The 24,546-nt window shown below is 44.4% G+C and overlaps 1 protein-coding gene across 1 annotated transcript in view; it reads left to right on the forward strand.

Moving 5' to 3' along the window:
* Window positions 1-1,626: 1,626 nt before the first annotated feature.
* The window catches only part of msrab (methionine sulfoxide reductase Ab), a 33,785-nt gene continuing 10,865 nt past the window's right edge, over window positions 1,627-24,546 (forward strand). The window contains exons 1-4 of the mRNA XM_053434905.1: window positions 1,627-1,768; window positions 9,441-9,509; window positions 9,673-9,792; window positions 13,929-14,033. Coding sequence (XP_053290880.1) covers window positions 1,696-1,768; window positions 9,441-9,509; window positions 9,673-9,792; window positions 13,929-14,033 — 367 coding nt within the window. The 5' untranslated portion in view covers window positions 1,627-1,695. The remainder of the gene's footprint in view (window positions 1,769-9,440; window positions 9,510-9,672; window positions 9,793-13,928; window positions 14,034-24,546) is intronic.

Below are 24,546 nucleotides of genomic sequence, written 5' to 3' on the forward strand. Positions count from 1 at the left end.
TAATTTGACATTGGCAACAACACGCATCCTGATTGGTTAGATGTGTAGGCCCAGGTTTGTGATACAATTTTCTTGGAGAGTAACTACTACTTGCATCTTTCTGTATAGGCTACTACAGCAAAGACGACACAGTATGTCGCGAGGTTGTGTTTTTTATGTCTCACACAGACTGATCGAGTAACTTGACCTTTGTCAGCAGATGTGAATAAACACTGTGCAGATGTATGCAGCAGGCAAATTCAGTTTTACAGGTTTAGAGTACAAATAAGAGAGAGAGAGAGGTAAAGAGATAAAGAGACCCTCATGTCAGTGCCGGGATGAGTTGTGTTAAAATCACGTATGTTTTAGCTCCAAACGGACTGCACACAGTGATCTCTCGTGATGATGGGTTTGCATCATATGGTCCGTGCTGAGTGTCAGATAGTTCACGGGCTGAATGAACTGTGGGAACATAACAGTGGCTGGTTGTATAATACATTGTTTAAAGGTATAGACAAGTTTATTAAATGTACTGTTGACAGTGGAGTCTTCAAGCTGCTTCTCCTGAACACACATCGCTTGATGTAAAAAAAGGAAGCTACCCTTCCATCCATCCATCCATCATCAATCAATACATACTGTACATACAGCTATACATCCATCCATCCATAAATACTGTTCATACAGCCATCAATCCATCCATCCATACTGTTCATACACACATCCATGCATACATCCATCCATCATCAATCAATACATACTGTTCATACAGCTATACATCCATCCATCCATAAATACTGTTCATACAGCCATCAATCCATCCATCCATACTGTTCATACACACATCCATCCATCCATCATCAATCAATACATACTGTTCATACAGCTATACATCCATCCATCCATAAATACTGTTCATACAGCCATCAATCCATCCATCCATACTGTTCATACACACATCCATGCATCCATCCATCCATCATCAATCAATACATACTGTTCATACAGCTATACATCCATCCATCCATAAATACTGTTCATACAGCCATCCATCCATCCATACTGTTCATACACACATCCATGCATACATCCATCCATCATCAATCAATACATACTGTTCATACAGCTATACATCCATCCATCCATAAATACTGTTCATACAGCCATCAATCCATCCATCATCAATCAATACATACTGTTCATACAGCTATACATCCATCCATCCATCCATACTGTTCATACACACATCCATCCATCCATCATCAATCAATACATACTGTTCATACAGCTATACATCCATCCATCCACCCATCCTGACCCACCGGTGGCACCTCCCACAGACTGAGAGCTCATAATTGGCGCGAGCTCATTTGCATGCTGAGCGGCGCGGGTATTTATTTAAATTTAATTTCGCTCCCGCACACTGCGCACTGTAGGCTTTAGTGCCAAAGTCATATTAACCCCTTGACTAGTTGATATGCGATGCACGACGTTGCCCACGCACGATGAATATTCATAATACGGATGGCGTTTTTCACCGCCGCATCTCCCTCCCCCCCTCCGTTTCCCAGCCCCTCAATATAGAAAAAAGAAAACGCAGCAGCGCGCCGCGTGATGGAGGCATCCCGGAAGACATTTTCTCCAAACACACACACAGTTTGGCTCCTTCCAGTGTGTGTGTGTCTGTGAGCGTGTGTCGCTGCTGCCGCTGACTCGATGGCAGATAAGACCGAGCTGCTGAGCAGAGAGCGGGCTCTGAGGGGGAGGCAGGAGAAAATGGTCGTGGCAGGTAAAGAAATGACAACATGGTGACGGAGTGAACCTGCTAGACTCACCACGTGCTAGAGTCGTGCGTGGGAAAAACATCTTATTCATACTACATTCATACCTATATACTTATATACAACTTTCTATAGTTTTACAATATAAATACACTGTTTACTATGGTGAATCTAAATCCATATACCTATATATATATATATATATATATATATATATATATATATATATATATATATATATATATATATCTTTCCCACTTAAATTATTTGTCTATACAATATCTGCCAGTATAAACGGTCTAATCTGCACATATATGGACATGACATATCTCCTAAATTTGCGCAAATACAGTTTGACATGCCAGTGCAATCATCCTGTGCCACTGCACTTTACTCATAACATTACTCAATCTATTTCTCTAGTGAAAGGTGTGTATTAGGTTTATGTTTTCTACTGAATTTTTTATTTGTATTCTATTGACATTTTACCTTTTTATTGCCTTATCTGATTCTGTCTTGTCTGCTGCTGTAAAAAAAAGAAGGTGCATTTCTTCGGTCTGGATCCATAAGGTTATATCTTATCTTGTCTGAGCAGTTCAGCGGCCATGAATAACTTGCATATATAACTTCATGCTGTTTTATTCAGGAGTGATTGTAACGATTGATGGAACGTGATATCAAAACGTTGTTGGGTTGTAAAACTGTTTTTAATTCAAGACGGTCGAGTAAGCTGATAGAATGACTGGACTTGTGATGGGCTGGTAGATGGAGCCAAACATTAAAGCCCTTTTGACATAAGATGGTAGGTAAATACAGGCCTTACTGATCACTTTCATTAAGATTGTCTTAATTAATGTGGTCAGCAAAACCAGTGTTTAACTATTTCATGTCAAAATGGCTGCCGTGAAAAAGGTGTAGCATCATGATAAAGGTCTCACTATTACTTCTTTGAAGTTTAAAGACTGACTTTAGCTCCTGAGTTAAGGTTGTGAATTTAAACTGTTCTTTTGGACAGAGTATAGAGAAATTATGTGTTACACCTCCTCCCTGTGCCTGCACAAGGCATCTTGACATATATGGGGTTCGATTATGATTGTGGTTATGATTGATAAAAGCAATGAGGATAAAAAGCGAAATTTCACCAAATCTTTTTTTATGTTCAACCAAGCGCTCACTGAACAAAGTCAAATATCTGGGTCACCTCATCATGAATGATTTATGTGATGATGACGGTCAGTGTGTTGCGACCTCTATGCACAAGCCAATATCCTGGTGCACAAATTTCACATGTGTACAGATTATGTTGTAATGTAGTACTGTACTGGTGCAGTTACAGTAGAGATAAAACCAACAAGCTTCAGGTGGGATTAAATGAACCATTGACAATCTTTCTTAAGCTCCCAAGATGGACCAGTGCAAGTCAGATCTTTGTGGCCTGCAATGTTCCTACTCACCACGTGGCCTACTGGGCAGTAAAACAATATAATAAACACTTAAAATACGTTTGTAACATTGAATAAAGCAAAGTGCTTGAACTTTTCTAATGCCTCCAAGTTTAAACACCAATTTTACAAAGTACAGGTTCCAGGGATATAACATTTTCCAAGTGGATGTCTGGAAGTGGTTTAAAGTGGACTTGGGGAGTTCTCAACATAAGAAAATTGAGAATATTTGACCAACAATCATCTTGACACTACTACCCTTGTGTCTGAGGACGTTTGGTCCACAGTCTAAACATGTGGTCTGTTGGATATCTACAAAGTGTGGTGATGATACAGCAGGGTCACAATATCAGACTTATAATCACAGACTATATAAAAAGTCTGAAGCACAAATTTGTACATTCTTCACAATTACCAAAGTGCAGGTTTCTGGTGCAGTATTCGGAAGCATTTTTCAGGCCTTTATAACTTTTGATTTAGAAAACCAATTGGATTTTGTTATGTTCTTTTTTGCACTGACTTTAGAATAAAACAAACCAACAGCTAGAATCAGTTTACCTCCTTTTTACCAGAAGTAGCTTCTCCCTTTTTAATTTAAACAGCCTAATTTGGCAAACTTAACCTTATAAACCATGTTTGCCTACATTTGGATGGTTTTGTTTTTAGCCTGTTTGGAAACAGTGATGAAATCTGTGTGCCAAGCTCAGAATCCGAAGTAGCAGCAAAAGCCTGCTGGGATGTGTGGTTGGATTGTGTTACAAATAGTTGATGATTAAACTGGGATGAAGCAAATCTGTATGGATCAAGTTCTTAGAACTGACAGAGACATAGTGGCACTTGCAGAGAATATGACATTTCAGTTAATTTGGTTTAGAGGGAAGTTAGATTTTTTTACACCACCTTTAGCAATTTTTTGTTTTATTTTGATTTGTAGCAGAGACTCAAACGGCTTCCTCACATCTTATTCTTCCATTCATCTTCTGATCTAATTAGTTTGGTACAGGAGGGCTTGCAGAAGAATGTGACAATAAAGAAACAATTTGAACCAATTTTAACTGGGCATTCCCAGTCATCACCTACTCAGACATGAGCATCCACAAAGTGCATTATGGGAGCTGGGGTGTTAGTGCATGGTACGGAGAGGTGCCGCAGCGTCCAGGGGCCCATCTGGGTATTATGCGCATGAAGGCTCCACCCCATCATAAGTTCCTGCTCCGTCTGTCGAAGCAGCTCGGAGACACCGCATGGCAGAAATCTGTTCCTCCCCTTTCACCGTGGGGGGCGGCTTAGGTGGGGACTGGGGTTGTTCTAGATTGTGCATATGTGTGTTGGAATAGAATGCTTCTGTGTTTGTCCGTGTGGTCCAGTAAGCATGAGTAATTTGGGGATTGCAGGGACTGTCTCTGCATATGCCCTTTGCATTTCGCAGCCTTGTGTGGGAGAGCGAGTGCACACGTTTGTCCCCCCTGTACAGTGAAAATCACTTTATTTTGAAAGTTGCTATATGAGCCCCATAGCCTCTTTAAAAGAAGCTCGTTATTCCTTGTTCAGACATCCCAGTGTCCTCCGTTCCCTCCCTCGCTCCGGTGTGTTCAATGTACTCTGTGACCTTGGCGAGAGTGATCCAGTGGCAGATTGCTACATGGTAGGGGCACAGTAGCTATTATTTTGAGTCAGTGCAGCATAGACTGCCAATATTTCTTCCAAACGGGATGGGGGAGGTCAGCTGACCAGAATCAATCTCTGTTGCGTGCTTCTCTATAACTCATGGCGAAGATATATTTCTGACATTATTTCTCTGTGGTTGTCTCATCTCCTCTGTCTGTGATGCCCTTGCTCTCTGGCTTTTGCATTAAGCTCAGAGGCTAAGAACATTTTTTGTGTAGAAGTAAGAGGGTGAGCAGGCAAATTAAGAATACCAACACTAAATAAGTAAAGGAGAAAGATTTGCTCTTGGGCAGCTCTGTAGCTGGGTGATTAGCTCTGTCGCCTCGGCGCAGGAACAGAATGGGCTCGGACCCAACCTGAGTGTGTGGAGTTTGCATGTTCTCCACATGATTTTCCTGCAGGTGCTATGGTTTACATCCCAGTCACTTAGATATACATGAGACAATAGTGAACCATGCATCCTGCCCAAAGCATACCGAAGAGAGTATGTAAAGGCACATTAATGAATTCATGCTGACCAGCAGGACACCGTCCCCTTCTTCCCTCGCAAGTTGAGAAAGATGTTGATAACAAGGCACAACAGGATGTACCTCCACCTTGCTGGAGGAAGATAATGAAGCCAAACGCTTTAGTAAATAGTTTTCCCCATAGCAACTGTTTCCGTTGCTAGGATACTGAATGTATGGAATGCATTGATGACTTGAAAGTTGTCCTCTCCCGAGTCTAGACAGCTTCCCACCCTGCAGCTTCATGTACTTACCCCACAATACCACGTCGGGTTGATTGAAGACTGCATCAGCATCTTTTGTGTTACTTACCTCCTGAATGTTTTTAAAAATGGACCACCTCCCACCAGCCTTGCCTCTTTCCTCCCCTCCCCTTCTTTGCCCCACTCTTTTTCGCCCCCAACCCATCCTCCCATACAGCAGCGGGTAGTTGGCACCAGTATAAAGCATCAGCCTCCTCCGACGACTCGTGCCTGACTCCCTGCCAACCTGTGTGAAGCTAGGAAGCGGAATAGTGAGAGGGAGGGAAGAGGGGAAGGGAGAGAATGGATTTTTGGAAGCATGTAAACAGAGCAGCCTGGAAATCGACCTTTTCGTCACCAGTTTTGGCATCCAGGGGTAGAACCTCACCCGTCTCTCCGCGTGTGGGGGCAGCAGCACTTGGACTTCCGTTTTACGGGTGAGAAACACGGACCCACGAGTGGATTCGGAGGGTTACAAAGACTAAACACACAAGTCAAAGTGAATGTTATTATTCGCTAAGCAACAGATTGTTCACTGGTGGTAACCATGGTACAAGCAGCGTTACAGGGCAGCGGGTCCGATGTTTTGGTTCTGGTCCAGCCGCCTACAACCACCTCGCTAAAAGCAACAAAAGGTGACCGAAGTATTCCAATTCAGTCCGGCTGTACTGTTTAGACTGCACTGCGCTTTTCAGATATCCTCAAAAACAAAAGCGCACAAAAGAAATTACGCCCATATCTCATCCAAGTTAGAAAAAAAATCCTTTTCACGAATCCTTCCCCCATATTCTGCCTGTTTCCTCTTCTTTGAAAGCTCAGTCAGTCACACTCCCTGCTTGTTTTTTTTCGTCCTCTGTTCTTTCTTTTGCTGGCGTAGTGAGGCATCGTAGTGAGGGTATTCAGCCAGTTCTTTCTCAGTGCCTGTGTGTGTGTGTGTTAGGTGGGGTAATTCTGGCAGAATGGGGTGTGGGCACTGGGCTGGCAGGGGGGAATGCTGGGCTAGGCTCAGTGAAAGGACCCAGCCTGGTACCGCCTGGACCTCTGCCAGCTGCTCGGTGGGAGAAATACCCACAGCAGAGATTGGTGTGCGAGGACTGTACAGCTGATTGCGCACTTGTGTGCGTGCAGGCTGGCGTGCACGTGTTTATAAGAGGAGCACGAGGGACGATGGGAAGGTGGTGTGAGGAAGGGAGTGTGAAGTGAAGATGGGAGAGCAGCTAAGGGAGACGAGAGGGCGGGGAGTTCTGGCTCGGAGTTGTCTTCTCTGGACAGTGCTGAGTCGGCGTGTTATGGGCTGTCTTCATTTTTACTTCCTTTTCTTTGTTTGTTTGTTTTTGTTTGCTTGTTTTTTTTTCTCTCCGTTCTTTGTTGGATGAAGTGCCTGATCTTTTTCATACAGTGCCCGAAGGCATGGTGGTCTGACGGCCAAAAGCCTTCCTCACTGCCTCTCTGCTATCCTCATCTGTTGCTTCTCCCTGGCTATTTACTCCTTTTATTGTTTTGGCAGGCCGAACTCTCCTCCTCCCACTCCTCCTCCTCCTATTGCACACTTGTCTCTCTCACACTCACATTTTCTCCCTGTCTTTTGGCAACTTTAGGACTTTTAATCGCAGTGGCCAGAAACAAAGGACAAGAGGTTGAGATTTAGCAATGGATAGAGACCAAACAAATTCAGACGAGGAGAAGAATGAAGATGTTTCCTGTCCTCCCACCACATTGAGTCTCTCCTGAACACAATATTATCTAGTGCAGTCACTGAGACAGATGCACTGACTGTGCCCGTGAACGTGACCTGGCAGCGCCAAACAACCCGCTGCTAAAAGACCGAACTGTCGCACTACAGTGGGGCAGAAAGGGACTGCCTGAGGGCAGCCAGGCCTCTGTGACATTTTAGGAGTCCTTTATGCTTCCACGATCTACAATCTGTCACTACACTGAAAAAAAACACAGTTTGGTCTATTATCAAAAAGTACCCTTGAGGTGGCACACCAAGACAGGCTTTATCAGCTCAAAGTGCCACCGTGCTTCTTTTACCACCTATATTCTAACACATTGTGATCTTTAGGCTCCCAGTTTGGTGGCCCTGCAATTTCAGAAAATATGTGCAAATCAAATACATATATTTTTAAACTACAGACAATAGAAGATATTGTATCAAATCAATATGTAGACTATTATTTTTACTGTGGCGTTGTTGGTCTGAAAAAGATGACGATAGCATGTTGTATAGCCAGTTAACATTAGGTTAGCCTCAATTAATCTCAATTAATTAAGTGTATTTCTTTAGATTACTAATCAAAGCACGAGGCTAGCTGTAGGACGCCGTGTCCGATATTTTGGTTCTGATCCAGCCGCCTACATCCACCAAGCTAAAAGCTATAAAAGGTGACAGAGTTTTTCCAATTCAGTGATGTTGTATGTTATATAGCTAGCTAACGTGACGTTGGCCTTGCTATTTCGTCAGATTACTTGAATAAAGCGGCTAATAATAAGCACGATGCTGACACAGGGTTAACTAAATATATCTTAATGCGATCACAATTTTGAAATAAGCATTTATCAAATTTTACAACTACGTTCAGGAAGGGCCAACTTCACCTGATCACAGGCCATGGAAACATCAAGTGTGGGATTATGTTTTGTTGTGGGGATTTGGTTATTGTGAGTATCTGGTGGTTTTAAGAGTTGTTTGTTGTGCTGTGAGTATTTGTGTTTTTCTAATTTCCACACTTTTGTTGTCAAATTAAAGATGTTTTTTTGCAATTGGCATGCAGCTTCTTCAGTTGCAGTGCATTGAACTCTCAGAGCCAACATATCCCATTATAGCATAACTGTACCTCGTGGCTTTACACTAATCATTGAAAGCCTAAAATAAACTGCAGGTTGCTGTTGGCCTTTGGCCTGTTGGGGATCACCCTGGGCCCATCTAGGAAATGAACTATTATGCCCGTGTCAGATTAGTGATTGTTCGTATTCAGGTCACTGTCACACATCTCATCTCTAGGCGGCCCCAGGACAATCGCACATTTAACTTAGAGCAAGCAAGCATCCATTATCGGTATGTGCCCTAAGCTCTGAGTGTACCCTATGGCCTGTTTATCTGTAGACTAATATTAGTGGTTGCAGTACAAACCAGCCTTGCTTAGTGGAGATTTGCACGCTAAGTCACCTCAGTCTTCTTAAACCCTAATCCTCCTCACACATCTGTGGGCTACATGGAGACACACGCACACCCACACTTACACACTCACACACACACACACTTCCTTTTTAGTGCTCTAATTCCACACAGCACAGTTGGCAGTAGTGTACCACCCTCCTGCCACCCCTCAGCACTGCAGTTTGTTTTACTTATTGCTTTTTTTACCATGGTGAAGATTAGGATAGCATTGGGTCTACTTACAGGGCCCTCCCCTGCTTGTAGGGTTAAACAAGCGTGTTCCCCGGACGTATCATCACAGCATAGCATAACTCAGTTCGTGGCTACCTGATGGTGCCAAGCCCAGCACTTAACACGCTAACATTTAAAGCCACACTCTAGAGTAAGAGAGAGATCAGAAAATAACCGTGTTTACTTGTGGGTATTGAGGAGAGGACAGCAGGGATATAATGGCGGTCAAAGCCGAGTAATCTCTTAAATGTCTTCCAGCACAGAAGCCTCTGGCTCTGATCCGCTGGCCAGGGTCAGTCTGTTATAGAGTGCAGACCTATGCGGCCTAGTAGAAGCAGATAATGGACCTCTTCTGCTGGCATGCTGCAATTTGAGTTGTTGAAAGACTGTTGTGATCTGATGCCATATTTGCTCATTCTGTCCCTTCACAGACAAGCATGCAGTCAGTGGGAATCCCACTGTGGAGCCTTTTCCAGAAGGCATGGAGACCATCATGTTTGGTGAGACAAACACAATCACAAGTTTTTCAAATCAGAAACAAACCCAGTATGAAATAATCTGGTCAAACACATTGTGGTAAAAATGTGGATGAGGCACCAATACTGTGTGTGTGTGTGTGTGCGTGTGCGTGTGCGTGTGTGGGCCTACTGTCTTCATATCCAGGTATGGGCTGTTTCTGGGGCGCAGAGAAACTTTTCTGGCGACTTCCAGGGATCTTCTCCACACAAGTGGGCTACGCAGGCGGTTTCACACCCAATCCCGACTACCACGAGGTTTGCTCAGGTACTACACTATTTTGTATATTTACAGCGTCTATGCTTAGATGTGTATGAACTACTCACGATGTCTGCTCCGGGGGGGGGTTGCACAACATTTCTCTGGAAGATGAGTCAAGGTTCAACTTGATCAAAAACTGTGAAGGAAAAAAAGATAAATAAATGCGCTCGGAAATGGATTTTTTAAGTACAACTCTCTCATCCTCTCGCCTCCTTCCTCTCTTCATCTGCAGTCAACTACTCAGAATGTACTGCTCCAGATGGGCTACACCCCGCATCCCCACCCCCCCATGACCTACTTGTAAGGATTGGGCTGTGCTGTACTGCGGTGTTTTTTGCTACAAGAGGTTACCGTGGATGAAGCGCCGAAAACGAGCTTCTCTTGTTGAGACTGTGATTCGGTGAACAAGACGTTGATGAATTAAATTGGTACAATGACAGTGAAAATGTTTGGCTATACCTGTCCGCGTCTCTGAATTAGTTTCTCTACGTTTACCTCCTCATATATCATGTAGGGGGGTTTATATATAATTCAAATGAAGACGTCTCTTCTTCTTTTTTTTGCGGCCCTCTCGTGTTTAGGAAGTCACAAGCTTATGGTTTTGGGCTGCTCCATTTTTGAGGGCACATCATCAGAGGCAGTTGTGGAGTCTAGGTGCACGCACAGCATGGGGGACGTGGAGAGGAGGGGAAAGATGCTGTGGGCTTGGCTGGCGGAGTTTCTGAGCAGAGTCCTTCAAGGGATTGTATGTTTTCTATCCGTCTACCCCCACGCCCCCCTCTCTCTCTCTCTCTCTCTCTCTCTTGCTCTCTCTCTCTCTCTTGCTTTATCTCTCTCTCTCAGTGAGCTCCCCAGCAACAAGATGGTCAGCAGAGGAGGAGGATGGAGATGGAGACAGATGACAGAGAAAGGGAGATTGAGAGCCGTGGCAAGTGAGGGAACCGGTAAAATAAACTTTCTAGAGGAAAGAAAATATTTGAGGGCCGAAAATAAGGTATGAGAAAGGATGGCTGCCTGTCCATCGGCTGAGGGAGTGCAAGCGTCGCTCCAGTGGCCATGACGGAGCAGAACACTGTGATGGCATGAGACTGAGGAGCTGTCAACACAGCCAGGCTAGGACAGACAGACAGACAGACGGACAGAAAAGAGAGAGACGATGGAACTGTCAGCAGAGCCAGGGAAGGATGGAAGGACAGGAAGACACTTGGACGGCCTGACAGTCAGAAATAAGAGAGCTTGAGGCGCAGTCAGGTTTTCCTCGGAAGGACGGACAGGACAGACAACTGACAGGTGGAGAGAGGGAGACGTCATTGTAAATCAGCATTTTTGATCTCAACCAATACACAATACACAATACACTCTGTTTTGCAGGATAGAATCAATAGTTGATGTTGTAACCTCTTTTGCTTTAACTCCACAGCGCTGCATTGACTTTAATCCATAGCCTGTAAATAAAGATGGACGACTCGTCTTCACTAGTAGACACTTCCTCCCACTATCCAGAAATGAAGCTAAAATATCCCGGACACAGGGATCATCTTGTACATTTGAAGCCAGAGTCTGCGTAGCGAGTGCAGAATGGAGCCGCAGTCGAAGTCCCATCGTTACACATGATGGACAGACTGCAAGTCGGTCTCAGCTGTCAATAATAATGTTTATATAGCACCAAATAAGAAAATAAACCCAAACTTGCCTGATAAATTAGCACTTGAACAAACATCTGTGTGATTACAAACTACCCAAAATGACAAAAACCATGTTTGTGAAAAAGGTGATGTGTGCATTGACTTTGTAGGTTGACCCTTGTCCCATCTGCTAACATGGAGAAAGCAGAGTTAATGACCTATACGACCGGCAGCCCCCAGGGTGTGATTGAGATGATTTGGCCTCACTTTTGGGGAACAGTCATGTCGTATCTTTCTGATATAATTGTTCCAATAATGACTCACTGCAGGGTTCTCGGCAGTTCCAAGGTTTATGCAGTTAAATGGAAAAGGTCAGGGAAACCAAAGAAACTAGCATTGACGAGACATAAACTTCGGTTTCCTTGAATAACACGTTTGTTTACTCCGACATCTACATTAACCTCCTTCTGGAGAAGTTTCAGTACGATATGACAATGACAAAGTTCTGCTGTATATACCTTTTGGCGCGAGCTTTGATTCATATTTCAATGTTGTATTTCACACTTTGATTTCACATTAAACTGGTGAATCATACATTATTGAGCCGTATAGCGCTTTAATTACACTCTCCTCAGTAACTGTGTGTATGGGTGTGTTCCACGTGTCTGTTTACTTTTTCACACTCATCCGTCGCTAACGGCATCATAAACTTGCAGGAGGAAACACAGGCAAGTCACAATTCATGCAGTTCCCCACATTTTATCTGGGTAGCATGTGATTACAATTTTGACGAGCCACATGTCGGTTGCAGCGTAGCTCCAGAGCTTCTGTGTGTAGCTGCAATAGGTTCGTCGTAACACCTTAACACAGACGTATAAATCCAGCTTTAGAGACGACAATAATCCCCTCGCAACTGTTGCTTGTCAGGACAATGTTAACGTAGATCATAGTAAGTATTGGAAGCGTCCAATACTGCTTTTTGGTGAGGACAGGTTTGTTATATCCGTCTGTTCTTTAGTCGGGGAATCCGGGCTCATCTCATTGCAGCACATAAAGTAAAGTCAGATTTAACTCCATGAAGTCCCTTTTTACTGTTTTTGAATAATTAAACGAATAAAGGGCAACATGTTGGTGTGTTGATTTGGGAGGGAGGTCGTCACCCAGAAGGCCATTCACCCCGCTGAAGTGTCCTTGAGCCAAACATTGAATCCGCAGCAGCTTCAGTGGTGCTGGTCTGCAGCACTTTCACCCCCCTTCAGATGGGACAAGTGTGAAACGTCATGGTGCATATTCACCTTGTTTTTCCAACAGGTCCTGTTTCATTTGAATGTTCTGCTTTCTCTGCTTTCGACTGTTCTTACTGAATTTCCTGTGCCAAGTTTGTTAACATACAACCCACGCAGCATTCATGCAGCCCCCATATGGTGATAGACATAGTATGTATTAAAAATGAAACGGTATTTCCAACCGTGATGTGAATGGCCAAATGAATTTCGATGAGCCCAGTACACAATAGTCTTTAATGTTTCTTCTGCTGAAATACCAATAATTTGCATGGTTAAACTACATACTGTGTTATCATGTGCAGTGGGTGAATATAGAGTCTTTTGAAAAAACACATGCAGCAACAGAACAATGTTTAGTATTTTATCAAAGTAGGTCTATTTACATTATTGACATTATAGTCATTTTTAAGTTGGGCTTGCAAATCTCGATGCTTGTTCTTTATGTAGGAATAACAGCACATGGCTGATCTGCTTGTTGTGCCGAGTGTCATTCCAGACAGAGTGGGTCTCAGGCCAGATGCATGAATTTGACAGGCGTTCTCCTATTCTCTGGGATGCACCTGATGCGTCTCTCTGTGTGGGCATGCTTTTGTGTAAATGGTGTGTGTGTGTGAGTGTGAGTACACCTGCGCACGTGTCTGTGCAATGTGTGAACGAATTAAGTGGAATGGCTCTTATTGATACAACGCTAAGCCAACACCTTGGTATTTACATACAGCTAAAGTATGTTGGGATGAGGTGTGGGATGCGTTTGTGTGTGTGTGTGTGTGTGTGTGTGTGTGTGTGTGTGTGTGTGTGTGTGTGTGTGTGTGTGTGTGTGTGTGTGTGTGTGTGTGTGTGTGTGTGTGTGTGTGTGTGTGTGTGTGTGTGTGTGTGTGTGTGTGCGCGCACCTACATGTGAGATATAAGCAGCCCCTAGTTTGAGAATGCCTGCTGGCAGCTTGTTGAAGCTTTGGGGTCCTGGCAGCTGACAGGCGCAAGTGTGAGTCTTTGTGTGTGTGTGTGTGTGTCCTTTTCCGCAACCTCCATCATAAGATCCAACCTTTACTGTGCCTTCTCTCTTATTTTCTCTTCCTTTGTGCCATAAGCAGTAGCATTGCTGTGTGTGGATTCACCCTGAATGTCTCCTACCCAGGATCTCAATGAATTTCCATACAAGTTGATTTTGATAAGCGAAAGCATTATATATATCTTGATTTGTATTAATCCATGTTTTTTGTTTCTTCTTCAGGTCTGACGGTTCACACTGAGGTGGTGAGGGTGGTCTTCTCCCCTGAAGACATCAGTCTTGAAGAACTGCTTAAACGCTTTTGGGAGAACCACAATCCTACACAAGGTAGCAACACATACACATACACACTCACGCGAACGTTGCCCTCAAATAAGACTGATCCCGAGGGGCACGGGGTGTATTAGAGCAGAAGGTTGATGCCCAGACGTGTGCCTGCGTGTGCGTTGTGGTGGTGGTGGTGGGGGGGGGGGGTCTCATGGGTGTAAGTCAACGCCAGACAGTGTTAATGTGTCTGAGATCCAGCCATCCATAGAGAGCCACACCAGTGTGTTGCATGTTCCAGCCCCAACTGCAAAAAAAAAAAAAAAACTTTCTGTGTTAGTGCATGTGGGTAGCATGTACTTTATCCAACGAGAACCAGGTCTTCACGTCACGTGTGAGGTGGATGTCTGTTTCACTCATTATATCACATTTCTTCTTTTCTGGGTCGAATAATAATGAATGAATATTTGTTTTAGTGCGCTCCCTGCGTTTCATCGGTGGGTTTACTCCCCTGACAACAGTTCTGAAATTGTCAATCACAGGAAACTTTGCAGCGACGGTGCCTAATTCATTCACATGATAAATATTTGGTTAGTTGTCGGGTTCTGAACCATGTTCCAACTTTACATATATACGCTACAAAGTGTGCGTGACATTTACCCCAAACCCCCCGAAAAGCCGTCTCTCCCTCCCTCTCTTCAAGTCTCTTGTTTTCTCTGCTCACTGGAGGAGGTGATGTAAGAACATTACTGCAGTGGTACGGTGTGTGTCCGTGTGTGTGAGAAAAATGACAGGCGAAGATGTACTCTGCTCACTCATATCAAAAAGTGAGGGAGGGGCCTGTCAAGTTGGGAAGAGACATATCAAAGATTTATTAGCCAGACCTTTAAAACTGGCTCACGCACGCACGCACATGCATGCACACTCGTTTCTGGCCATGTCAGTTCTATCATCTCTTTTACATCTGTAATGATCGCTGCTCTCGAACACCGGGTGACCCGATTACTCCGAGACGTCAGCCATTTTGACTCCCCAGTTAAATACGTCGTACGTACCTCACATGTTCCCTCGCCCTCTTCGGCTACAGCAGAGGTGGATTTGCAGCAGCAGGCAAAGGGAAGGAAGAAATCGATTGAGTATTGAGGCTCGTCCGAGATCCACAAGGATGTCGATCGGGAAGGATTCTTCGGCTCTTCGTCCGTAGCCGAGGGCAGAGACACATCTTACTATGGGCAAAGGCACCGGCAGAGTTGAGCCGACACGCCACAGGGCAATGAGGCCAAAAGAGTAGTCATGCATTTCCCCTGTCTCACCGCCTTGGCTCATCTCATGTTTTATTAATAGCATGCAGCTTATTGTGTATGAAGTTTTTTGTCTTTTTGTCACAGTTTAGACCAGGTGACCTATTTCGAAACACAAACTTAAACATGCAATTTCTTTCTCCCCCCCCCCATTCTGGATGTGTTCATCTCCTCACCGATTCTTGGTTCATGTCTTGCAGAAATTCCTCTGATTTGACAAATGTGGTGTGGAGAGGTGGAAAGGGGCCCGCTGGCTGTGCCTTCACGCATGCTTAAGCTCCAATTTATTCCGTCCACCTTAGAGCCGGGCTTAAGAGAGAATGGATAAATTAAGGAAGTTCGCTCGTTTCCCTTTTAACTGCGCAGATTCTCCAGAGATCATCGTATATGGAGACGCGCCCGGGAGCATTAGAGATTCTGTTTTCTCCTGACACGTATCAACACGGAGCCCAGCCTGCTTCATATATACCCTCATGGAGCGCCTGTAGAACTATCATGTATATACATATTCAGATGCATGCATACTTCCTTTAATGTGGATGTGTATCTGCGAGTGTGTCTATGCACATATGTGTGTCTGTGTGTATATGTGTTTTGAGATCTGTGCCTCCCTGCTTTGCCTCAGTTCAAAAGGGTTTAGTCCCGACAACGTGATGTCGGGCTGCGTCAGCTCCACCAATCCCGGCCTGGATAGCAACATTAGCAGCCAATCAGAAACTCCCAGCAGCCTTTGCTGTGTGCCCTCTTTCCATATTCAGCAACACTAGTCTCAATCTGCTGGCTTCCCTGGGATGTTGCATAAAGACCCCCGATTCAACACGCTCCCATGTTATAAGTTTCTTATGTCTGCATTATGACAACTCTTCGGTAACACAACTTTCTCATGTGAGTGTGCACAGAGGCACCGAGGCACAGGCCGACTCTGCACAGTCGAAGGGACGCCCACATGTCGGAAGCTAACTGCAGTTGTGTTTCGTCATGGCGGCTGAAAACATGGATTTGATGCGTGAAGAATGATCACAGCGGAGACACAAACACGTTGTGCTCTTTCTGCACACTGCAGATCTATTGCCCACACAGTTTCCGTAGGCAAGCATACTGTTCACTTCACGTTATGCACAGATGCTCATTATGTCTGCTCATAGACAGCTTTACTCCATTTGTTCATGCATGCGAATGGGCACAACACACACACACACACACACACACACGTACCATGCATACAGAGGGCGCACACAGCTGCACCAATGGCGTGTCAGTTTGATCACTTCCTTGCAGAAGTCCGTAGGCCCCCCGTATCCCTCCCTGAATCTCATGTCCCCTTCGCTCCCAGTGGAGGACAGAAACTCCTGATCTAACCTCTTCCCAACCCGGCCAACATGTCTACTCACCCCTCCGATTTGTATTTCTACTCCCCTTTAGTCACCGTTCTTACTTTTCCCTCAACCCATACAGGCACACTGTCACAGCACTTCTTTAATGATTTCTTTCGCTGCCTTTCTGCCCCGCTCTTGATTTCATACCCCCATTAGGTTTTTTCAAATTCCTACTCCTGTCTCACCCCCCCCCCCAACACCTCGCTCGTTTTCACCTGTCCCCCCCCCCACCTCCCTCCCCCAGCCTCACCCCTCTCTCTCCTTCGCAGTGAGCTGAGCGGAGGGGCAAGCGAGTGAGCAACTGGCCCGGAGCCCGTCAGCACATCCGCACCGCAGCTCGGAGTTGACTGCTCCCCGAGGCCATCCGCTCATCACACAAACACACTCGCATCCACTCACTCCTCTTTTATCTCTTAGTCACCCCCCCCCCCCCCCACCCCACCCACCCCTTTCCTCCGTTCCCCTCCACCCCCCCCCCCCTCCCCGCTGCCCTTCATCTTAACAACCGAGCCCCCCCTTCCTCTTTGTTTCCTCCTCGTTGCTTTTTTCCTCCTCCTTTCCTTCGTCTTCCCTTCGTCTTCCCTTGTTCCCTCCATCCTTTTTGAGGCCATGTAATATTTATGGCTCGGGCTGCTGATGCTGCGTCAGTAGACACAGGAACACGAAATGCACAGCTAAGATGGCCGACGCGGCTGTCCTCATTTGATAGCGTCCCCACGTATGTGCACGCTCACCCTTGCAGGTACATGTTTGAGTCATGCAGTAGAACAAGATGTGTATAACAGATCTGTGAAGCAGGAAAATGCTTTTCAAAAACCAACCAGTGATTGTGGCCTTTTTTATGAATTCAAGATTTTCTTTTCTTTCTTTTTTCGTATATTTGGAAGGTGTTTTGTGTAGATGCTGCTTAAAATATCAAATCTTTGTTAAAGTATGAAAGTAGCTTATGATAAGTGAAAATGTGTCTTATCACGTATCACACACTTACCGTGGATGGGGATTAGACATATATATGAAGCCGTGATGGATGTGCTAAGTCACGCTGGCGGCCGTTATTTTCTGACAATCAAAATTAGCATGAATATTCCATTTATATAATATCTTCAGCCCAGCTGGCGGCGACACACGCCAATTCCCTGTGGGGGTACCCCCCCACGTCCTCCCTGTGTCACCCCATCCCATAATTTAGGGGTCTCCCTCCTATCTAAAAGCCAAACCCCACAGGATCTGACCTTGACCCCTGACCTGTGACCTGCGCCACCCCCACCCAACCTCTTCCATCTCCCCCGGTTGGCGGAGAATGGCGTGCTCATTACCAGGTGTCATTTATTACACCCTCACACACACTGACAGCCCTAATTTATGGAGATTGCGGCACGTGTGTGCCCAGCGTGGGGGTGGAGATGTGAGTCCATTCGATTATGTTGGAGGTTATAAGTTTAGTAACTTGTGGTTTTTCTATAAGTCGTGTTGTGTTTGTGAGACTCATTTGTTATATTGTTATATTTTCTTGTTAACCTCGCCTGGAAATCAACTCTCACATATAAGAACTGAAACGATAAGGGATAAATAAAACGGCAAATGAAAGAAGGGGGAGAAAGATGAAATGATAAGGAAGAGAGAGCCAAAAAACTAATATCCTGAAAAACTTTGATTTTTGGTATTAGACAGCATCGGTGGTGTTTATAATTAATACATATGATAAATATATGATTAATAGATGCATAATAAATATGATAAATAAAACATTACTTCATGCAACACACTGAAACACACTGAGCTAAAACATTGACTGTCATAATTTCAAATGATTAAAAAAAAGAGTCATCTGAGAATTGGGAAAAAAGAAAATGAACTAAAACATTTTTGTTCTAAAATGAAATGTGAAGCTTTGGAAAAATCTATATTTTCTTACAAATATTCCCTTCAGGGGAGTGAAGCAGTCTCTTCACTTCAAACATAAAATCGTAGAGTTAGTTGTTGTCAAAATAATATTATCTGCAATTAAAAATGGAGCAATGCCAACAGGATAATAGTTTATTTTGAAAATGTTTTAACGATGTAAATGTAATTTTTTTCTTTTGATAAAGATTTTATTCTCTTCCCAAAACTGTGTGTTAATACTGACAGGGATCAAAGGCTACGATTAAAATGTGACAGAGAAACCAAGTTATTTAATGTTTAATATTTGTAGCATTTGCTGAACCTGCTGACCAGAAAACTGTGTTATATTAACCTTCTTTTTTTTTGTAATTGTCAAAAATCACATCATAGTTTTAAATAAAATAAAATTCATCCTCCTCACCCGGACTGATTCGGCTAATACAGTCGAGCAAGCTCCACTTGTCAGATTTAGACGCGGCTAAAAATAAACGGTACAAGGACCAGAGTCCCAGCTCTGACAACATGTCCAGGACCATGAAGTGATCATGTTAGAGAGCACTGCTCCACTAGAGAAACCCCCAAAAAAACGAGATGACAGTCGTAACTGCAGTTATCTACACTATGTGCATGTGGAGTCGTATACGCACACATGCACAGCACCATGGCTGAGGCACACCCAGCTCTGCTATTGGTTTTCGGTTGCCTCAGTGTGTGTAGTGTCACCATCTGACAGCCAGCAGAGCATCGCTTTCTGTTTTGCTCTTGCATATGTCACGTATTCAATCCCCTATACATATATAACAAACATAAAGTGCATATATTATTGTGTGTGTGTGTGTGTGTATGTGTGTGTTTGCATGCGCAGATTGTGTGTGTGTGTGTATCTGCTAGGGATGCTCTCACCATCCCAGCTCCCGTACTCTGCCTCTGTCTCCAGCCCGTCAGGAGCAGCTTACATAAGAACAGGGCAAAAATAGCAGCTGAGAGAGGAGAGGAGGAGGAGAGCGCTCTGCTGGCACGCACACAGTTGTAACGGGACCGCAGGGCACAGCACAACTCTGAGTATTATCACGCACGCACACACACACACACACACACACACACACACACACACGGTGTACTTTGGTGACAGAACGGTAGAAACGACGGTCGCTGGGCAGTGTTGATTTTTTGACGATGTGTTTAAGAAAAGGCAGGGTCTCTGCCTCCTCGGCCTGAAGTGAGGTTGATATTACTTTGAATGACAGTGCAGGGAGCTGGAGTCAGTGGGAGGTAAAGGAGAAAAGAAACTACATTAGATTGTTTCATTAGCGCTCACTCTGCCGCAGTCTAATTGGGACGCGCTGCCGAGTGCAGTGATTCCCAATTCACTTCATATGTTTTTGTTCCTCTGCTCTCAGAAGGATGCAAAGAAAAGTCACCAATTATGCAGAAACATTTCTCATTGCAGACACTTGACAATATCATGAAATGTTTATCAGTTCGTTGCCGTAATTAATCTTAAAATGTTTTGCATCATTTGCGATCTGCTCTTGTTCGACACGTATTTGATGCGCTGGCTGCTCTTCCTGAAATGCAGAGGGAGTGAGAGAGCTGCAGGAGGGACATCACCTAAAGAGGTGGAGAGGTTGGGCTATCTCAGCTCTTACTCCTACTTACAGATCATTGTGTAAAAGACGGGAGAGGAGGCCGGGTCAGGTTCAGGGGCCGGAAGAAAGGGACAAGTAGAAGTACGACACATATTGGTCAAGTCCCCTCATCTTTTTTCTTGGCCTGTCATTTCTTCCTCCGTCTCTTTCTTCTCTCTTCCGTCTTGTCCAGTTTGATTCCCGTTTTTAGCCTCCATCTGAAAACCTCAAGTCCGACTAAGCCCACCCTGCTTCCTTTCACCAATCTTCAAGCACACACATCGATATACACATGGGATGGATGTTGGAAGGACATCAGTGAGGGGATGGGTAAAGGAAAGAGCCAGAAAAGACAACGGAATGAGGACGGTTTTCAGTGAGAAGGAGGAGAGGTTTAAGTTGGAATTAGATGAAGTAGCTGGCGTTTATCCCCAACAGTGCCGTCACGAGCTGAGTGGAGCCATTATTATTCTCGTGCGAGGGTGAACACCGGAAGAAATGCACATTTAAAGGAGGGCGTCGTCACTTCATCCTCCCACCTTGTCTGATTTTTGTCTTCCAATTGTGTTGACTTTTAAATGTCCAGCAATTAATAAATATTTTTGGCTTATGTGGGTGTAGGTCAGTGACCCCCGAGAGGCGGCGTGTGTGCGTGCGTCGAGTGTGCACGTGTGTGACCCGTGGCCCCTCCCCTTTTGTCCACCCCCCATTACCCTCTGCTTTCAGAGGCAAGCATCTCATGCATAATGCAGAGGGAACAGGGAGGCTCTCATTAATAATTACTGCCGCCTTTGATGGATGGAGAAAATAACGAAGGGGGCTGTTAAAAATGGAGAGGGATGGCGGCGGGAGCAAAGAAGCGGAGTGCTTTTTTTTTTGGGGGTGGTATTGTTGCTGTTGTAGTTCTTTGAGGACTGAACGCTTGTGGGGACGGATTCAGGGTTGGTATAATAAAATCAAAAGCCAGGCTGATGTTTGGGATAGTGTTAATATTTTGATTAGGCAATAACGAGTTATTCTTCTGATGGCGGAGGCAGCTCTGAAGACGAGATTAATCTTAATTGTCTTTGTGTCAGAGACAACTATTACAACTCGAGGGTTTTTAGTCTCATGATTTTGCTCTGATATTCCATATCCTCAAGCTTTTCTTTGAGATGAAAAGCCTTCCCTGACTTCACGTTTTTATATTTTAGAAACCAAAGCTGAACCTTTTTTTTCGAGTGAGAAAAAGGATTTGTGGAGCTCTAATGTAATTAAAGCATTCAAACCATTCGTTTGATGATAAATGACAGGTTGCCTTCTCAAAAATATTATGCATAATTTTATCATACATAATCTTGTTCATGTAAGTTGGTTAGTGTGTGTGCGTGTGTGTGTGTGTGTGTGTTGGTCAGAACCTCAGGGTCAGAAGGGAAGGTCATAGGGAACAGTAAAGCCACAAGACCCCTGCCAGCCAGCCAGCCAGCCAGCCAATCAGATTAAAGGCTCTGGTGGGCAGCCAATGACAGAGTGGCTCGGTGGCCTTTGATGAAGGGGCCACCATTAGCCTCGTCACTGAACAACAGCGCTGGGAGCAAGATGGCTGACATCCAGAGAAAGAGGGTGAAGGTAGAGATGGATGCAGAGATGGAGGGAGAAAAATTAGAGAAAGAAAAGATGGGAACTTAATCAAGAAAAACATTTAAATAAATCAAATTGGTGAATTTATGTTAACAACATAGTACAATATGAAATAAGGTCATCGGTTTGATCCAGACTGAAATATCTCAGCAACTACTTGATGAATTTTCATAAAGTTTGGTAACTCATTCACACCGCCCTCGCGATAAATCCCCAGTTTTAGTTATTTCCCATCTTCCTATAGCCGAACTATCAGGTCAAAGTTTGTTCCATACTACAGTGACTTGGTACCTGGAAAATAATTAGGGAATCAGAAAAATCTGAAAAAAAGTGGGAGGCCCACAGTCTTTCTCGAGTTAAATGTCTCTGCATTTGAAGACTGATTGCGTCAGAGCACCATGACCTGTCCCATATCGAAGGCTCCTTCAAACAAGGCGTAAAAATGAGTCATTCCATTCTTGAGCAATCAAGGATCCAACGGGATGATCCTTCGTGGGCCAACCTATCCTAGGATTGCATGCCGGTGACCAAGATAACAAGCTACTTATGCGGGTGGCCTAGCTTCAGTACATTATATTACATTTCATGTCATTTAGCTTTTATCCGAAGCTTACAATTAGTGCATTCTACATCTATGAGGGAGCTTTTTTGGGGGGGTGGGGGGGCAGGGTTTAGCATCTTGCCCAAGGAAGCTTTGGCTGCTGAACTGCTCAACCCCCCTGAGCCACAGCTGCCCCTCCAGTAAGTAATCCAGTAAGTGCAGCCGCTCAAATTAGCTAATGTCGCTATGGTTAAGAGGGACAAGCTGGTGACGTAAATAGGAAATCCTCCGTAGATCTACTAGGTCTACTGTACGTGGCCTACAAAGGTGGTTTAGGCCTTTGGAGAGTCCCCCAAAGGCTGCAACCCCTCAGTCATACACAGACTGACTGTGTCACAGAAAGGTTGTGATGCTCTACGATGTAAGATAACATTTAATTTAAAGAGAACAAGATCAAGACCTGCAGATCAAAGCTTTCAGTAGACCTGACATATTTACACCTGCTGAAGTGCAAAACATTATTTCATCACTCACACTATCCATTACAGATTGGAGATGGATTCTTTCATTAGTTTAAAGCTGCCCTTTTTATTCAGAACAGATCAACCATCCACCCTAAAGTGTCTTTCAGATATTTGTGTGTCTTTTAGCAGATTGTGTTTTGGTTTTACAGCCATCCACGTTACTGTTCAGTGTCACCACTTTCCTCATCCTCATTCTCAGCCCCAGCCTTCTGCTCAGTTCAGCAGAGGAAACTCACACAACCTCCCTGTGCACCACCTGCCAAGCAAACCTCAGATGGATACTGTCAGCAGTTTTTCTGCAGAACATGGTGGAGAATTTAGCAGCTAAGAGGCCAGAAATCTCCCTCAGGGGTTGGTGGGGAGCAAAATAGAGCTAAAAAGGAAAGTGAATGTTGGACTCTTATGTATCGGAAAGAGACAGACTCAACTCCAAACGAATGCTAATGTGGATGAGTGTCTGATGTGTAAATAGGCAACTGTTTGCCAACATGTTTTCGCATATTGGCTTTTTAAGGTGAGAATACATGTTGTCTTGTTTACAGATTGTTTCGCTACCCACAAGTGGCCAAAAGAACAAATAGAAAATACAAGAATGGGGGAAAAATGGACACTATGAAACGACCAAAAATGCAGAAACTGTAATTTGGCAAATAAGCTGCATGTAAACAAATTTACATTCAGAATCAGGCCTTTAATTTTATTTCTCCTCTGATATTTATTTCTTTGGATCTTTGTTTGGAAATCACTGACCAGCAGACAGCGTTTGAGCCACTTCAGTGATCGAGGCAGGAAAGAGGTGGAGGTCTGATGTTTAGATGAACTCAGCCGCTTATCACCAAAAGCTCTCTTGACATCTTCATCGGTGTCTTCTACATGTACGACACCGTTGTTTCATCCTGAGATGTTTATTTTCTGTTTGTCTAAAAAATGTTTGCGTCTTTCATGTGTTAGAGACGTCATCAACTCGCCTGGCCTCACATTGGCTCCTTCAGACATTCTGTGGACGTTTTATCAAAGGGCCTGGCTGGAGAAACTCTGCAGAAAGTCCGGAGGATCTCAGTCCGACATTTGCGTTCACACATGCAGTCCCTTTGGAGATCTCCAGAGTTCAGTGCATGTCTGAAAGCAGCTTAATTAGGCTGAAAGGCAACACTGTAAAAGGGAACACTGGTGACACTAGCCCCAGCCTGTAACAGAGGACCGAAGATTGAAAAAGTCAAGGGTTTAGAATAGACGAAGAAAAGAATGATGCTACTCTTTAACAACAAGAAATAAAGGTTGAGTGGGAGAGATGGTGAGAGAGGAAGACAGAGAAACGGCTGCCATGGAGAGAGGTCCGCGGATGCAAGAGCAGCTATTGTAGGATCTGAAAAGCATAGAAGTGATGGCAGCTGTTCAGGCGTCCTAGGTGCACTGGACCTGGGCCTCCTCCAAACACACTGATGTAAAGCTGATGAAAATTCTGACAGTGTCACATAGATGACAAAAGCGCAGAAGAGAATGCGCCCACCTACGTGAGCCCGTACACCTACACGCCGCAGGCCTCCTTAATGAAAGCCCGAATCTGCTGTGATCTCTGAATTAATTTAGCTTCATCAAATCAAGATGCAGGATGATGACATGATTGTGAAAACCGTTTTCATGCAATTGTTGGGGCACTTCTGCTTATCTGTGGGGAGCCTTATTTTCTCTCTGTGTGTTA

The sequence above is a fragment of the Pleuronectes platessa genome, chromosome 11 (genome assembly GCF_947347685.1).
Source record: "Pleuronectes platessa chromosome 11, fPlePla1.1, whole genome shotgun sequence".
Classification (NCBI taxonomy): Eukaryota; Metazoa; Chordata; class Actinopteri; order Pleuronectiformes; family Pleuronectidae; genus Pleuronectes; species Pleuronectes platessa.